The 19,247-nt window shown below is 38.8% G+C and overlaps 1 protein-coding gene across 2 annotated transcripts in view; it reads left to right on the top strand.

Annotated features, from left to right (window-relative positions):
• The window catches only part of CWH43 (cell wall biogenesis 43 C-terminal homolog), a 50,750-nt gene extending 36,438 nt beyond the window's left edge, over positions 1-14,312 (top strand). The window contains exons 14-17 of one of the 2 annotated variants that reach the window (XM_021701556.1): positions 3,246-3,307; positions 10,732-10,887; positions 13,321-13,382; positions 13,827-13,843. In XM_021701556.1, coding sequence (XP_021557231.1) covers positions 3,246-3,307; positions 10,732-10,887; positions 13,321-13,357 — 255 coding nt within the window. In that variant the 3' untranslated portion in view covers positions 13,358-13,382; positions 13,827-13,843. Of the gene's footprint in view, positions 1-3,245; positions 3,308-10,731; positions 10,888-13,320; positions 13,383-13,826 lie in introns of both variants that reach the window. The other variant, XM_021701555.1, reaches the window with a different exon arrangement.
• The last annotated feature ends 4,935 nt before the right edge of the window (positions 14,313-19,247 follow it).

Here is a 19,247-nt window from a genome sequence, read left to right as displayed (position 1 = left end):
GCCTTGTGTGGCCTAGCCTTGTGAGTTAGAGTGTGACCTGTGCTATCGTGTGAAGCCTGCTCACATTCAAGAGGGAGAAACAGAAATCCCATCTCTCCATGGGAGGAGTATCAAAGTCACATTATAAGAATACCATATGGAAAGTGAGTTATTGTAGCCAAGTTTAGGAAATATAATCTGCTACCTTATGCAACTTAATTATGATGTTTGAGAGTAAAGGATAGAATGAAATATACAGAGAGGCTGGCTGACCAGCCATATAGGGCCTCACTAACGGAATTACTCCTTACCTGTTCGGATGCAAAACCTCAATTTGTCAGTGTCCCCAGATATGATCATGCTCTGGGGGACTGACACACAAATCAAATCCTTGAGCCATATGTGCATTGGAATGCTAAATGCATTAACTGATAAGAAGAAATGTAATTGTACTGTTTCATTATGCCCTAAGTGGATTTCTTGGCCCTTTACCTTTTGTTCTCAACTTCATGTCTTGAGATATTTGCGGAGAAAAAGCCTTACCCCTTTTACCACGTGCTTGGAAAAACAGATGAGAAAGAGCAGGCGTGATGAGGGTTTCCACTGTGGCTTAAATAGGAGAGAAATGAATTCTTTTATGTAAAGGTCTGGGCAGGTACTCCAGTATTGGTGCCCTCCGTGGTGTCAGGAATGTGCTCCTCTGTCCTGGGCGTCACTTCACAGAGCCTCCAATCCCAAGTTTGCCGCATGGTCCACGATGGCAGAATCCATGCTCTAGTTAGCAAGACAGAGGAAGGGATAAAGAAGGGCCCAAGAGCATATGCAAGTTCTCTCTAAAGGCAGATGCCAGGAAACAGACCTCCAGCACGGGTACTTACATTTCATTGACTGGAATTTAGTCACATGGCCACACCTGGATGTACAGAAGGTCGGGACTTCACTGTGAAATCTTGATATACACACAGCTAAAAATACTACAACTTGGGGAGGAAGGCAGTCAGATATTGGGGAGATGAGTGAATCTTGGTGACAATGGATGAGGCAGGAAGTGAAGTCAAGACGGACTCCTGATTTCAGCTTCCGTCAGAGGGTTTATGATGGCGACGTTATCAAAGAGGACACTGAAGGAAGAAGAGTTTTGCCAAGATGACAATGAGTCTAGCTCTTGGCTGAGTCGAGGCATCTGTGGGTTATTGATAGGGACGTCCAACGGGCAGCTGGCTATACAGCTTTGGAATGGAGGAGGGCAGTCAGGACTAGAAATACAGATTAAGTTGCTGCCACTGTCTGTGTGATCACGGGAACCACGGAAGTGGAGGACACTAAGTTAGAGAATTGTGAAAGGAAGGTCAGAGAAAACCCCTGATAAGGCTACATTTAATGTGGCTATCGTGGGAGTGATGGTGAGGGAAGACAAGGGGAATTACCTCAGAAGGGAGATTAAGGAGAGGCCAGAAGAACAAAAGGAAATCCTGGCGAGTGTGGGGTCACAGAGGCTGTATCAGTTGCTGCTCGTTGTTGGCCAGGCCTCTCTCTCCCTGTGGTCTCACTAGTCCAACTGGGGCCGCATTTACCAGCTGTGTGACCTGGGGGCAAGTTATTTAAAATTTCCTGGCCTCAGTGGCCGCATCTGTAAAATGGTGATAGTCATATCTGTTGTATCACAGGGTGGTTATGAGGATGAAATATAAGATAATGTCTGCAGAGCCCTCAGTCTTGTATGTACGAGGCACTCGGTGAGTGGTAGCTATGTATATGTGTTATGTGTATCTGGCTGTATGCATAAAATCAGGTAAGATAATTGTTTAAGAACGTGGTCTCTAAAGTACAAAAGAATATTAGACAAGACAGTATTTGGCAAGTCTAAGGAAAAAATGCATCCTAATAAGAGAAGGAATTCTTACAGTGTGTGTGTGCGTAAGGGATGTGGATGGTGTTAAGGAAGAGGAATTTTATTTGGTATTTAATCCTCTGTTGGTTACCACTATCATGGTCAGAAGCTGTGTCAAGACTGGCAGTGGATTCTTAAATAGCTTTTTCTATTAGGAAGTTTATTAATGCAGAGAGGAGTTTTAATCATAAATGCTTGGATGAACAGATTTTTCTCTTTAAGAAATGAGTATTTGAATTCTGCAGCCTTAAAATTTGACAGCATCTTTTTAAAATCTAATAAAAAAGTGACAGTTAAACATATTCATAGTTTATTATTCCCTGTATATTACAGCTAAATGACTAAATTTTTATTTCTTTCCAAGGCAAACCAGACAGTACTCTTTCAATTTATTTGCTTTTTTCTCATTAACATTTTAAAATTTAATTTTAAAAAATGTATTATCATTTTTCCATGTATGCCAAGGCATGTATATGTGGGTATGTGAGTGTGAGATGTAAGTCATAGTAAAGATTAACAAGCATCCATGTGTTCACCACTAAGCTTATGAAAAAAATTTAAAAATAGATAATAAATTATGTTTTCTTTTAGTGATTTAAAAACCTGTTTTAAGTTAAATTTTAATAGTAAAATTGAGAAATGATAAAGAGTCAGGTATATTTTTTATTTATAGGATTCTTTGAAAAGAAGAAGATGGAAATTTCTTCAGTATAAAAGCTCCACATTCAGGGTTTTCCCAGAACATTACAGAAAAACAATGTTTTATGTTCTGCTTCTCTGATGAAAAATAACACTGGTCTTACGCTTTCGACATCAAAAAGACTCATGATTACTCCCCAAATGTGTTTATTTCCAATGATTCAATTTAACAAACTCAGATTAAGCTCCTGCCACATGCCAGGCTTCATGCTAAGTACCAGGGAGCCAACGTGATTAAGAGTTCCTCTGCTCGGCAAAGGGAGCGTTGAGACCTATAAACAACTGTACAGAAGGGTGTGGCTGGTGTGTACAAAGTACTGCATAGCATGACCGAGGAGGATGCGGTAAATTCTGCTGGGCGTGAAAGACCTGGAAAGCCAGAGGGAGCCGGCCCCTGTGCTGCTGATTTGCCTGCCTGCCCCTCTCTTTCGCCCACCTTCACCTTTGCACCCCCAGCATCCAGTGCAGAGCCTAGTTGGGCACCTAGGAGGTGCTCCAGAAGTATCTGTAGGATGAATGAATAATTTGGACCTTAACGGATCATTAGGAGTGAGGCAGAGAAAACAGCGTGCACAAAATGCATATTTATTACTGTCGTTCACACATTTTCTTGGCAATTCAGAGTAGAGCATTGTTTTTTACGCTTTAAACGTTCTCTCCTCTGTTCTTTATTTAGGATATTGACAGCACAGATCAAGACAGATGGTGTGAATATATTATGTACCGAGGGCTGATCAGGTGAGCAGAGGTTTGTGGTTGTTGCTGTTTTATTACCTACTATTACTGTGATCTTTTGGGTCTATCCTGGAAGGAAGAACTTTATAGAAGCAATTAATTTTGTTATTTTTTATAAACATTGATTCGGCTAGTTACACAGTTGAACATTTTTTTTTTTCAAGGCATGGCCTAATGATTTAAGAAAGAATAAATGGTAGAGTAAATTAAGCTTAATTATATAAAAAGGATACTGTGTAAGTTATTAAGCATGATAAGCACCTAACTGTCAACACATGTTAGGAATGGCACCAGTTAGGACTGTAGGGCATGGTGGAAACACGGATCATGGAGTAAGAAAGCCCTGGGCTGAATTCCAGCTTTGCCAAGTTCTAATCATGTAATTTTGGGTAGGTTAACTCACTTGTTGGAATCGCCACTATATTGTGGTGAGATCTGTAGGTAAATTATATTTTTAAAAATCCCTGATATAAAAAAGTGAATAATATCCATATAATATATGTATATAATATATATTATATTATATATAATATAATATATATTATATGTATATAATATATATTATATTATATATATAATATATATAATATATATAATATATATAATATATATAATATATACATTTATTAGTGTGTGAATTTATATAATGTGAATATATGTATATATGGATATATATATTCATTCCAAAATAATGTATCTAAAGGATCTTAAAATTCAAATATGTAACTGTGTAAATCTGTTTTGAAGGCCCTATTTCCTTAAATAAAGCTAAAGCAGTTTAATACCAAAAAAAGGACCAACGATTTATTTTTTTCATTCATTCATTCAACAAGTAATTATTAAAAAACTATTATGTGCCAGGCATTGTTCTAAGCAGTGGGGATCTAACAGGAAGAAAACCCATTCCTTGACTACCATAGAGCTTATATTCCTGTGGGAGGAGACAGAAAATAAGCACATAAGACAGAGAATGACAGGTGGTGATGTGATGGAAAGATGGATGAGGCCAGGTAGGAAGGATGGGCATGGGGAGTGCGGGGCGGGGGGGTGGCTGTGCTATGATCCAGAGGATTGGCAGCAGCCTGAAAGAAATGAGGGAGGTCACCTGCGTATACCCCGGGAAGAGCACTGCCTGCAAGGGAGAGAGCAAGTACAAAAGTTTGAGTGGCACATGCTTAGTATTTGTTGCTAAGAGCGAAGGGGCCAGCAGGGCTGGAGCAGAGTGAGATGGAAGCGAGGTGACATGAGAGAGGTAAGTGGGGACAGATCATGTAGACAGTGGATTGATTCACAGGTCCCTCCTCTTATAGGGTTCTTCAGTGGAGGGAACATGCTGGAGATAGTCCCTGAAACTCACGGCAATCCTCCTGCGAGTACACAATTTGTTGGGGGATATTTGACTTGAGGCCTCTAATACCTTCCTCGGGACAGTGCTGGAACTCTGTGTGGGCTTCTAGGAATGGGCCTCTCTGGCCTGACCCTTCTCCACACAGGCTAGTTCATCACCCAGAGGTGTCTTAGCATTGGCTACCTGAAGTTAGGGGTTGATGGTGAACTTATCACCCCTAAGTAGCCATATATTTTAAGATCTGTGGTCTCCATTTATGAGAGAAAATGGTTGGCTTCTAGGGATGAGAATCACAGGATCAACTTCTCTCCCATTGGAGATATGGCTTGTTCAGTTATGAGTCATAGTCTAGTGAAAGCACACTGTGATGTCCAACTCTTCTTTACCTTATTTGTCATTCAACAAGTATTCGTGGAGCATAATGTATTGCCAGGCACCAGGGTATAAGCAGTAAACAAAACAGAGACGGATCCTTACCCTGGCAGAAGGAAGAAAGACCATAATTCCATGGTGTCATAGTTTAGGAGGTGGTGAGTATGGTGGAAACCAACTGAGCAGGTTAAAGAGCATCCAGAAGATGGAGGTGGGTGCCATTGAAATAGCCGGTTGGGTGGGTCTTACTGAGAAGGTGACACTGGAGCTAAGATTTGAAGGAGTGGTCCATGTGGCCGAGAAAAGACCCTTCCAGGGACTAGCTTAGTGCAAAAGCCTGAAGGCAGGAGTGCAGATGTGTCTGAAGAAAAGTGAGGCTGGTTGGGCTACGGTGTGTGTAGGGGGAAGGGGGTGGTAGAAGAGGTAAGGGGTTGTATATGGACAGGGAAGGAAGGCAGAAGATCACGTCAGGTTCTGTGGACTCTTATTAAGACTTAATAAATGGTGACCCTTATTGGTTCCTGAATAAATCCATGGGTTCATGGGTTCATATGCTTACTGGGATGAGACAAGGAGACCTTTGAGATGCCAAGATAGTTCTGGTTACACTAATAATTCAGAAACTCCAAAAGGCCCAGCATATGCCCACGTGGCTGCAGGACAGATAGCTTGATTATTATTTTGGTGTTTCCAAAGGGTTAAGGTGGGAGGGAGATGCTAAAGTGTTAGTTTATAAAGTATATGATGCCAGATTGAAAACACTGTTTCTGTTTTCATTCATATTAAAGTGGTTGTTTTACTGAGAATATTAGAATTTCTAGAAAACAGCTTATGATATATACTGAAGTAGGTATAAAATGAAGTTGTAAATATTGTTAGTTGCCAGGGAACAGTGATATTTATAGTACCAGTGCCCATAAGAGCTAATCATTTGGCTCTGTATACTTGTGGCCCAAGACCCTTATCACCTCTCCTTGGAAGAGTGGGGTGGCAGATTTTTAATATATAAATATTTACATATATATGCTAAATATGGCTGGGTGGCTTAAACAACAGAAATTTATTTACTCACTGTTCTGGAGACAGAGACAGAAAAAGAGTGTGTTCAAGCACATATGCTGTATGGTGTCTCTTCTTTTTTAAAAAAATGTTTTATTTATGGGCGCCTGGGTGGCTCAGTCATTAAGTGTCTGCCTTCGGCTCAGGTCATGATCCCAGGGTCCTGGGATCCAGCCCCTCATCGGGCTCCCTGCTCCGCGGGAAGCCTGCTTCTCCCTCTCCCACTCCCCCTGCTTGTGTTCCCTCTCTTGCTGTCTCTGTCTCTGTCAAATAAATAAATAAAATTTTTAAAAAATGTTTTATTTAAATTCAGTTAGTTAACATATAATGTATTATTAGTTTCAGAGGAAGAGGTCAGTGATTCATCAGTCTTAAATAATACCCAGTGCTCATTACATCACATGCCCTCCTTACTGTCCATCACCCAGTTACCCTACCCCCCTACACCCCTCCCTTCCAGCAACCCTCAGTTTGTTTCCTATAATTATGAGTCTCTTATGGTTTGTCTTCCTCTCTGATTTCATCTGGTTTTACTTTTTTCCTCTCTTCCTCTGTGATCCTCTGTTTTGTTTCTTAAATTCCACATACGAGTGAGATCATATGATAATTGTCTTTCTCTGATAGACTTATTTCACTTCGCATAATACCCTCTAGTTCCATCCATGTTGTTGCAAATGGCAAGATTTCTTTTTTTGATGGCTGAGTAGTATTCCATTGTGTATACAAACCACCTCTTCTTTATCCATTCATCTGTTGATGGACATCTGGGCTCTTTTCATAGGTTGGCTATTGTGGACATTGCTGCTATAAACATTGGGGTGCAGGTGTCCCTTCAGATCACTACATTTGTATCTTCGGGGTAAATACCCAGTAGTGCAATTGCTGGGTCATAGGGTAGCTCTATTTTCAACTTTTTGAGGAACATCCATACTGTTCTCCAGAGTGGCTGCAGTATGGTGTCTCTTCTTATAAGGACACTAGTCTTACTGAATCAGAGTCCCACCCTTATGACCTCATTCAGCTTAATTACTTCCTTGGAGATCCCATCTCCAAATACGGCTACACTGGGGATATAGCTTGACATATGAATTTGGGGGATGATACAAACATTTAGTTTATAACAGAAAAGTAGCAGAACTAGAACAAAAAAAACCCAAAATTTATATGAAACCACAAAACACCCCAAAGAGTCAAAGCAATCTTGAAAAAGCAAAGCAAAGTGGGAGGCATCACAATTCCAGACTTCAAGCTATATTATAAAGCTGTCATCATCAAGACAGTATGGTACTGGCACAAAAACAGTCACATAGATCAATGGAACAGCACAGAGAGCCCAGAAATGGACTCTCAAGTCTATGGTCAACTAATCTTCGACAAAGCAGGAAAGAATATCCAATGGATAAAAGACAGTCTCTTCAACAAATAGTGCTGGGAAAACTGGACAGCAACATGCAAAAGACAAGCACAAAATAAATTCAAAATGGATGAAAGATCTAAATGTGAGACAGGAAACCATGAAAATCCTAGAAGAGAAAGGCAGTAACTGCTTTGAGATTGGCCATAGCAACTTCTTTCTAGATATGTCTCCTGAAGGCAAGGGAAACAAAAGCAAAAATACACTATTGGGACTACATCAAAGTAAAAAGCTTCTGCACAGCAAAGGAAACAATCAACGAAACTAAAAGGCAACTTACGGTATGGGAGAAGATACAGAAGATATTTGCAAATGTCATATCTGATAAAGTGTATCCAAAATTTATAAAACTCAACACCCCAAAAATGAATAATCCAATTAAAAATGGGCAGAAGAAATGAACAGATATTTCTCCAAAGAAGACATCTAGATGGCCCAACAGACACATGAAAAGATGCTCACTATCAGTCATCAACAGGGAAATGCAAATCAAAACTACAGTGAGATCACCTCACACCTGCAGAATGGTTAAAATAAAAAACACAAGAATAATAAGTGTTGGCGAGGATATGGAGAAAAAGGGACCCTCTTGCACTGTTGGTGGGAATGCAAACTGGTGCAGCCACTGTGGAAAACAGTATGGAGGTTCCTCAAAAAGTTAAAAATAGAACCAACTTATGACCCAGCAATTGAACTACTAGGTATTTACCCAAAGAATACAAAAATACTAATTCAAAGGGATACATGCACTCCAATGTTTATAGCAGCATTATTTACAATAGCCAAATTATGGAAGCAGCCCAAGTATCCATCAATAGATGAATGGATAAAGAGGAAATGGTATATATACACAGTGGAATATTATTCAGCCATAAAAAGAATAAAATCTTGCCATTTGCAATGCCATGGATGGAGCTAGAGATTATAATGCTAAGCAAAATAAGTCAGTCAGAGAAAGACAAATACTATATGATTTCACTCATATGTGGAATTTAAGAAACAAAACAAATGAGCAAAGGGAAAAAAAAGAGAGAGGGAGGCAAACCAAGAAACAGACTCTTAACTATAGAGAACAAACTGATGGTTAGCAGAGAGGAGGTTGGTGGGGGGATGGGTGAAGTAGGTGATGGGGATTAAGGAGTGCACTTGTGATGAGCACCAGGTGATGTATGAAAGTGTTGAATCACTATATTGTACACCTGAAACTAATATTACACTGTATGTTAACTAACTGGAATTTAAAATAAAAAAACAAATTTAATGAAGTTAGGGATTATTGTTTTTCAGTTTCTGTCCATAAAACCAATTCTATAAACTTTATATCAACCATCTAATTCAATGATGGGCACTTCATAAGCACTTAATAAATCCTTACTGGACAATAAGAGATTCCTTGTTTTAGTAGACAATTTGGATTGTCTGGTTCCTTATCTTCAAGGACTTTTAGAAGGACCTTGAAGGCAGTGTCTATGAAATGAGTTATAACTTTGATCTTAGAGATTTGATAAATAACAAAAGTTAGATTTACTAGAGACAGTGACCGTGAATTACAGGGAACTGCACAGATTTGGGACCTGGGCTTAGACAAATAGCTCAGCCTGTCAGACACCTGTCACCCCATTCCGATGCTGTCACAGCTCTCCTCTTTCCCTTCATGGTGGGCAGACCTGCTTTCTCCACGTGCCCCAGCTCTGGGTTTCTGTCTCTATTTGGCATGTAGTTACAGGTTTTGCTTTGAATGTTTCTCCTACTACTTGTCTGGCTCAAGCCCCCACCGCCTGTCACCTAAATCCTTGCCATGGCCTCCTAACTGGTCTCCCTTCCCTGGAGTCTGTTCTCTACACAGTCGCCATTGCATTTCTGCACAGAACCGCTTGGATTTCCATCTCACTGTCAGAAGAAGATCTGAAGTCCTTAGAGGGGTCTGCACGGAAAGCTTTGTATCATCCACCATCCCTGACATGCGTGCAAACTCATCTCCTACTGTGTTTGCCCTTATGCACTCCACTCCAGTCACTGGCCCTCAAAAAAGTCAAGCACGTTCTCCTTCGGGATATTTGCATTTGCTGCTCCCTTTCCCTAGAGCACCCTTCTGCCAACATCTGTCTGGGTTGTTTCTTCATTCAATCTTTTTGCCAGTGTCACTCTGTCAGAGCGGTATGCTGAGCATCTAAACTAGTGACCTCTGCCACTTAGCATTTCCTGTCCGCTCTACTCTTTTTTTTTTTTTAATTTTTTATTTATTTGCGAGAGAGAGAATGAGAGACAGAGAGCATGAGAGGGAGGAGGGTCAGAGGGAGAAGCAGACTCCCTGCCAAGCAGGGAGCCCGATGCGGGACTCGATCCCGGGACTCCAGGATCATGACCTGAGCCGAAGGCAGTCGCTTAACCAACTGAGCCACCCAGGCGCCCCTGTCCGCTCTACTCTTATTCTTCCGGGGTACTTAGGTACTTTTCACCACCTGATAGATTTTATACCTACATACATATTTAATTTGTTCTCCCCAACTAGAATCAAAGCTCTACGAGGGCAAGGGTTTTGTTTTGTTCACTGTTTATCCCTCCTATCGAGAATGAAGCCTGCATGTGGTAGGGACTTGATATATATTTGTTCACTGAAAAGCGAATGAATGACTGAAGTGGATAGTGTTTTTTTTTGAAGAGGCAAAATATAAATAAAGTAAAATGAATTCTTGGTTGCCCATGGTTCCCCCGTTTTTCCATCTGGGCCTCACTGTAACTGTTTGGATAACATCTATAAAATGCTTTGATTTCCTGTAGAACTGAAAGCTCTAAGCAAAAACAGGATGTGTAATTTTTTTTTCAGACATACAATATCTTTTGTTTTAGACTTGTAAATGTGGATGAAAATATGTGTGTGGTATTTGAATTTTTAAAGGTAAGAAAGAGTTTAGGCATATCCTCCTGTCATTCTGGAGAACTCCTGTTCTTGATGCAAAACATAATTGTGTGATAGGTGATTTGTAGAGACCAGAATATTCATTAGTGTTTGTTTAGTTGATTAAATCTGTGTGCATGTTCCTTATTCATTTATATAATAAGAGCAATATTTTGATAAATATTCGGAGTAATAAATCAAGCTAATTCTAGTGATGTACAGAGTAGAGTTATAAATGGGAAATTGGCCTAATAATGCAGGTGATATCTATTAGATCTCATCAGATTTCTGTACGGTGATAAAACCTTTACAAACCATTTCTATTTCTGCCATAGACTGGGTTATGCAAGAATCTCCCATGCTGAACTGAGTGACTCTGAAATTCAGGTGGCCAAATTTAGGATCCCTGGTGACCCCATTAATTATAGAGACAACCAGAAAGTGGTCACAGACCAGAGGGAAGTTCCAAAGGAAATTCATTTCAATCCTAGGTGAGTGCATTCCTTCATGAGGCACCACATCCCCTCTACAGACCTAAATATATTATCCTGCGATGAGTTCCAAATTAAATATGGTTCTAGAGGTTTGTTCAGGTAAGGATGCTCATGGTAAAAATGATAAGATCCTGCCTGGATTGAAGTTATGGTTCCTGCTTTCTGGGATAGAGTAACATGCTATGGTCCCAGGGTCAGGTGAAAAAGATCACATTGGCATCATCTTCATCACCATCACCATCAACACCGCAATGACAGCTAAAATTTGAGTGTTCTGTGTTCCAGACCCTGTTCTAGGTGCTTTTGGTATTATCTCAGTTAATCACTCTTGGGTTGGTATTCTCATTATCCTCATTTTATAGGTAAGAAGTTCAGGCTGAGGAAAATGAAATGACTTCACTGGGGTTACACAGCTAGTGAATGACAGAGCTCAGAAGTGGGAAGGAAGTCTGTTAGCATGGTTGGGTTGCTGAGAGTCTCAGCTCTGGCTGCACACTGGACTCACCTGGGGAGTCCCACCTCTGGGCTTTGGGTTTTCAAAAATCGTTCCCAGTTATTCTAATGTGCAGTTAGGATTGAGGCTACGTAGAGAGGATAATTCATTTCCACTGCAGAGATTCTAGCATGTGAAATATATTGGATTTTGTTTAGTTCTAAATAGAGGTTATCTGAGAAATCTGTTTGCAGCAAATTATGTGCTTTAAAGTATGTGTTTTTTTTTTCTTCTCACGACTAATGAGAAGAAATGTCTGCATAAAACCAAGCCCAGAACATATCATATATGTTCTTATTATTTGACATTTCTACTACTTTTACCAGCTAATTGCTGTAGAAACTTCTCAAACTTCATTTTATTTGCTCCCCAGGGCGTGGAGGGTGTGGGTGAGGGACAGTGGAATTTATCTGTTTTCTTTTTCTTCCTTGTCTCTCCTTACAACAAGAAAAAAACTGTACCAAAGTGTAGGGAATGAATGTAAGGAGAGCTATAACAAGTCTTGATTGCTTGCATCGCTGTGTTTGATGTCACCCCTTGTGTGTGTAATATGCTAGTGAAGAACATGGGCTCTGAGGCAAGTTACCCAGTTCCAATCCTCACTCTTGCCAGCAAACAGCTGGGGAACTGTGGGCGAGTTGGCTAATCTCTCTAAGCCTCAAGTCTCTCACCTGCAAAATGGGAAAAACAGTAGTGTTCACCTCCTAGGGTAATTTGAGGTTTGAATGAAACATAGAGCTCCTAGAATAGCATGGTGATACATGTGATATTTTTTTCCTGTTCATATATTTGGGCTGTCCATGTACTTTTGGCACATTTCAATAAAGCTGCTTGGGGAAAAAAAAAGAGGACGTGCATGGTGAATGCTGAACAGGCAGTAGATACAATAGCAACAGTAATACTTGTAATCGTCACAGAAGTGAAATCCAAAGTTTTCTCCTTTTGTTGACAGAGGTGACTTCTTACATGGAAACTAGAAAATCTGGGAAGATAAAGGTTCCCCTGTTTCCTTATTCTCATACATCAAGAGTGTGGAGAAGTCCAAATAAAATATTTGTTAGCTAATCACAACTGCAGATTGATCCAAACCACCTGTGAAGGGAGCTCGATCTGCTTTCCCAGTTTAATTATGAAAATAGCAGAAGCATAAGTAGAAAGCCTGTATTAATTTAAAAATTCCACATATATATATAAACATTTATCAAATAAAAATAGTCAAAGAATACTAAGTTCATCAAAAATCCCATTCCTTAATTCAGCAAGTTCTCATTGAGTACCACGATGTCATCACCATGCTAGGCCTTATGCTAGATACTGAGGACAAAACGGTGAATAAGACCAAGTCTTTGTTGTAAGGGAGCTTATGTTCTAGTGGGGAGATAAGCAATTCAAAAGTTATCACTGGTAATAGTTTTGGATACATGTTTGCTTTTTATGTGCCTATATATCTATATATCACACAATTATCTCAACTTTATAATTGTATGAAACATATATGTATGTGTATGTTCATTCTATTTATTAATCTCATTTTTTCTCTCCATATAGTGTATGATGAGCCTCCTTCCACAATAATGTATTCTTCTGAAAATGTTTTTAAATGATTGCATAATATTCTATTATATGGATATACCAAATATAGCTAACCAAGTTAGTTGTTTTTGCACATTTATTCTTTCATTATAATAAGAAGTCTTCTGGGGGCTCCTTATTAAATCTTTGGGCATATCCTTGATTAATTCCCTAGGACTCAGTTCTAGTCATAGAATAGCAGCTCAAAGGTGCTATTTTAATATTCCTTATTATTGTCTTGAGATGACAAAAAAAACCCAGACCCCCTATGTCCTGCGTTACGGAGGCTATGTGGATATTGCGATTGCTGATGAAGAAAAGGAAGTCAGTGGCTTCATTTACTCAGGTCTTACCTTCCTTTCTAGTGCCTTTTGTATTTCATCATCCCAGCCAGAGCTGTAAAATTAATTAATTATTCATCAGCAAGGTAAGTTGTTCATCTGTAGCACCTGTGGAAGACTTAGAAGTTGAAATTGTGCCAAGGTAGATTACATATGCATTAATGTGACATAAATAACATTTCAGGTTTCATGATCCCTTCATCCATAAAATGGATATTATTCAAACTGTAGACCAGAGAGAAAATCCAGACTTATTTTCCACCAATGTTATCAGCCAATAATTCTTAAACAGTTGTGCTTTTGGAATGATTCATAACCATGGAAAGAGGACTTTGAAGGTTAAAATTGTAGTCTGCCTTTCCCATATGCATGAATCCTTTTTTATTTCTGCATTTGCTGTTTTGTAAATTGATCATATCTCTCCTGGTTTTATAATAGATAAGTAAAACCATAATAGATTATGGTTGAAATTTTATATAAGAATGTACTTTTCTGAATGGCTTTTACATGTCAATTACATTTTTTTTTAGATTTGGATCCTACAAAGAAGGACACCATTATGAGAATAATCATCATTTTCATATGAGTACACCCAAATACTTTTTATAAACGATTTAAAACAGGATTCATTGACTGAGCAAGTCTAAGGGAAACAAAAGTAGAAGAAGAAGAAGAAGAGATGAACAAAAGTGGGGAACTACCCACAAAGAACCTCAATTTTGAAAAAAATATGGTACTTATGCAGTGGGAAATTCTATCAATTTATAAAATATATTGCTAAGTAAAAGCATTTCTCCAAATTGTTTTTCTTAAGTTTCTGATAAAATATAGAATATGGGGTAATATAAGAAAGTTTTACTGCTAATTTATTCTGTTGTTTTGGATGGAATGTTCTCTATATATCTGTTATGTCCATCTGATCTAGGGTATCATTCAAAGACACTCTTTCCTTATTGATTTTCTGCCTGGATGATCTCTCCATTGATGTAAGTGAGGTGTCAAAGTCCCCTACTATTATTGTATTACCATCAATTGCTCTCTTTATGCCTGTTAGTATTTGCTTTATGCATTTAGGTACTCCAATGTTGGGTGCATAGATATTTATAACTGTTATACTCTGTTGTTGGATTGATCCCTTTATCATTATGTAAATGGCCTTCTTTGTCTCTTGTTACAGTCTTTGTCTGATTTTGTCTGTTTTGTTTAATATAAGTATTGCTACTCCATATTTTTTTTTTTGCTTCCATTTGCATGGTAAATGTGTTTCCATCCCTTCACTTTCAGTCTGTATGTGTCTTTATGTCTGAAGTGAGTCTCTTGTAGGCAGCAAACTGTTTCCTTTGCTGTGCAGAAGCTTTTAATCTTGATGAAGTCCCAATAGTTCATTTTTGCCTTTGTTTCCCTTGCGTCTGGAGACGTGTCTAGCAAAACGTTGCTGTGGCCGAGGTCAAAGAGGTTGCTGCCTGTGTTCTCCTCTAGGATTTTGATGGATTCCTGTCTCACATTGAGGTCTTTCATCCATTTTGAGTCTATTTTTGTGTATGGTGTAAGAAAATGGTCCAGTTTCATTTTTCTACATGTGGCTGTCCAATTTTCCCAGCACCATTTGTTGAAGAAACTGTCCTTTTCCATTGGATATTCTTTCCTGCTTTGTTGAAGATTAGTTGACCATAGACTTGAAAGTCCATTTCTGGGTGCTCTCTTCTGTTCCATTGATCTATGTGTCTGTTTTTGTGCCAGTACCATACTGTCTTGATGATGACAGCTTTGTAATAGAGCTGGAAGTCTGGAATTGTGATGCCACCAACTTTGGTTTTCTTTTTCAATATTCTTTTGGCTATTTGGGGTCTTTTCTGGTTCCACACAAATTTTAGGATTATTTGTTCCAACTCTGTGAAAAATGTTGATGGTATTTTGATAGGGATTGCACTGAATGTCTAGGTTGCTCTGGGTAGCACAGACATTTTAAGAATATTTGTTCTTCCAATCCATGAGCATGGAATGTTTTTCCATTTCTTTGTGTCTTCCTCAATTTCTTTCATAAGTGTTCTGTACCTTTTGGAGTACAGATCCTTCACCTCTTTGGTTAGGTATCTTAAGGTTTTTGGTGCAACTATAAATGGGATCAATTCCTTAATTTCTCTTTCTTCTGTCTCATTGTTAGTGTATAGAAATGCAACTGATTTCTGTCATTGATTTTATATCCTGTCACATTGCTGAATTCCTATGAGTTCTGGCAATTTTGGGGTGGAGTCTTTTGGGTTTTCCACATAAAGTAGGATATCATCTGAAAAAATGCTCCACATCGCTTGGCATCAGGGAAATACAAATCAAAACCACAATGAGATACCGCCTCACACCAATCAGAATGGCTAAAATTAGCAAGACAGGAAACAACAAATGTTGGCAAGGATGCAGAGAAAGGGAAACCATCTTACACTGTTGGTGGGAATGCAAGCTGGTACAGCCACTCTGGGAAACAGTATGGAGGTTCCTCAAGAAGTTAAAAATAGAACTACCCTACGACCCAGCAATTGCACTATTGGGTATTTACCCTGAAGATACAAATGTAGTGATCTGAAGGGGCACCTGCACCCCAATGTTTATAGCAGCAATGTCCACAATAGCCACACTACGGAAAGAGCCAAGATGTCCATTGACAGATGAATGGATAAAGAAGAGGTGGTATATATATACAATGGAATATTACTTAGCCATCAGAAAGGGTGAATACTTACCATATACATCGACATGGATGGAACTGGAGGGTATTATGCTGCGCTAAATAAGTCAATCAGAGAAAGACAATTATCATATGGTTTCACTTATATGTGGAACATAAGAAACAGCAGAGGACCATAGGGGAAGGGAGGGAAAACAAAATGGGAAGTCATCAGAGAGAGAGAAAAAACCATGAAAGACTCTTAACTACAGAAAACAAACTGAGGTTGCTGGAGGGGCATGGGTGTGGAGATGGGGTAATTTGATGATGGGCATTAAGGAGGACACGTGATGTGATGAGCACTGGGTGTTATACGAAACTGATAAATTGTGGAATACTACATCTGAAACTAATGATGTACTATAAATTGGCTAATTGAATTTAAATAAAAAAAATAAAGAACTAATATCTGTTCCAAATACATTCTATGAGGCCAGGATTACCCTGATACCAAAACACAACAAAAAAAGGAAACTATAGGCCAATATCCCTGATGAACGTAGATGCAAAATTCCTCAACAAAATATTAGCAAACTGCATTCAACAATACATTAAAAGGATCATTGGGGTCAAGTGGGATTTATCTCAGGGATGCAAGGATGGTTCAATACGTGCAAATCAATCAATGTGACACACCACTTCAACAAAATGAAAGATAAAAATCATATGGTCATCTCAATAGATGCTGAAAAAGCATTTGATAAAATTCAACATCCATTCATGTCAAAAACTCAACAAAGTGGGTGTAGAGGGAACATACCTCAATATAACAAAGGTCACATATGAAAGATCCACAGCTAACATCATACTCAATGGTGAAAAACTGAGAGAGCTTTCCCTCTAAGATCAGGAATAAGACAAGGATGTCCACTCTCACCTCTCTTATTCAACATAGTACTGGAAGTCCTAGCCATAGTAATCAGACTAGAAAGAAAGAAAAATAAGAGGCATCTATATTGGTAAAGAAGTTAAACTGTCACTATTTGCTGATAACATAATACTATACATAGAAAATCCTAAAAACTTCACCCAAAACTACTAGAAGTAATAAATGAATTCAGTAAAGTTCCAGGATACAAAGTTAATACCCAAAAATCGATAGCATTTCTATATACTAACAACAAAGTAGCAGAAAGAGAAATTAAGAAAATAGTTCCCTTTATAATTGCATCAAAAAGAATAAAATACCTAGGAATAAACTTAACCTATGAGGTGAAAGACCTATATTCTGAAAACTATAAAACTTGCATGAAATTGAAGATGACACAAACAAATGGAAAGATATTCCATGCTCGTGGATTGGAAGAATCAATAGTTAAAATATCCATATTACTCAAAGCAATCTAGAGATTCAATGCATTCCCTATCAAAATACCAAGAACTACAACAAACAGTCCTAAAATTTGTATAGAATCACAGAAGACCCCAAATAACCAAAGCCATCTTGAGAAAGATGAACAAAGGTAGAAGTATCACACTCCCAGATTTTAAGATATACTACAAAGTTGTAGTTATCAAAACAATATGGTACTGGCACAAAAAAGGACTTATGTATCAATGGAATAGAATAGAGAGCCCAGAAATAAATACATGCTTATGTGGCCAATTAATTTATAATAAATGAGGCAAGACTATACAATGGGGTAAAGACCATCTCTTCAATAAATTGTATTGGGGAACACTGGACACCTACATGCAGGAATGAAAGTGGACCACTTTCTTACACCACACACAAAAATAAACTCAAAATGGATTAAAGACCTAAATGTGAGACCTGAAACTGTAAAAGTCCTAGAAGAGAACACAGGCAGTAATTTCTCAGATATCAGATGTAGCAACATTTTTTCCAGATATGTCTCCTAAGGCAAGAGCAAAAATAAATTATTGGGACTGCATCAAAATAAAAAACTTTTGCACAGGGAAGGAAACCATCAACAAAACAAAAAGCCGACCTATTAAATGGGAGAAGATATTTTCAAATGATCTATCCAATAACGGGTCAATATTTAAAATATACGAAGAACTTATACAACTCAACACCAAAAAAACAAACAATCTGATTAAAAAATGGGCAGTCAGTTATCATATGGTTTCACTTATTTGTGGAACATAAGGAATAACATGGAGGACATTAGGAGAAGGAAGGGAAAAATGAAGGGGGCGGGAATCGGAGGACGAGATGAACCATGAGAGACTATGGACTCTGAGAAACAAACAGGGTTTTAGAGGGGAGAGGGGAGAGGGGTGGGGGGATGGGTTAGCCTGGTGATGGGTATTAAGGAGGGCACGTACTGCATGGAGCACTGGGTGTTATACGAAAACAATGGATCGTGGATCACCACATCAAAAACTAATGATGTATGGTGACTAACATAACATAATAAAATAAAATAAAATAAAAATGGGCAGAGGCCCTGAATAGACATTTTTCCAAAGAAGACATCCAGATGGCCCAACAGATACATGAAAAGATGCTCAACATCATTTGTCATCAGGGAGATGCAAATCAAAACCACAATAAGGTATCACCTTATACCTGTCAGAATGGCTAAAATAAAAAGGATAAGAAATGACAAGTGTTGGCAAAGATGTGGAGAAAAAAGAACCCTTGTGCACTGTTGATGGAAATGCAAATTGGTGCAGCCACTGTGGAAAACAGTATGGAGGTTCCTCAAAAAATTAAAATAGAAATATGATATGATCCAACAATTCCACTACTGGGTATTTTCTCAAAGAAAATGAAAACAGTGCTTTGAAATTTGTAGCATTATTTACAATAGCCATGATATGGAAGCAACCTAAGTGTCCATCGATAGATAAATGGGTAAGGAAGATGTGATATGTACACACACACACACGCACACACACACGGGAATATTATGTAGCCATACAAAAGGGTGAGATTGTGTCATTTGGGACAGCACGGATGGACCTAGAAGGTACTGTGCTAAGTGAAGTAAGTCAGACTGAGAAAGACAAATATGACTTCAATCATATGTGGAATCTAAAAAACAAATAAATGAATAAACAAACAAAAAGCAGAACCAGACCTATAAATATAGATGGTTGCCAGAGGGGAGGGGGAAGGAGAGTTGGGCAAAAATAGGTGAAGGGGGGGTGCCTGGGTGGTTCAGTGGTTAAGTGTCTGCCTTCAGCTCAGGTCATGATCCCAGGGTCCTGGGATTGAGCCCCACATCGGGCTCCCTGCTCCATGGGGAGCCTGCTTCTG

Source organism: Neomonachus schauinslandi, chromosome 2 (genome assembly GCF_002201575.2).
Source record: "Neomonachus schauinslandi chromosome 2, ASM220157v2, whole genome shotgun sequence".
In the NCBI taxonomy this organism is placed as follows: domain Eukaryota; kingdom Metazoa; phylum Chordata; class Mammalia; order Carnivora; family Phocidae; genus Neomonachus; species Neomonachus schauinslandi.
This window is presented reverse-complemented; position numbering and strand designations above follow the sequence as displayed.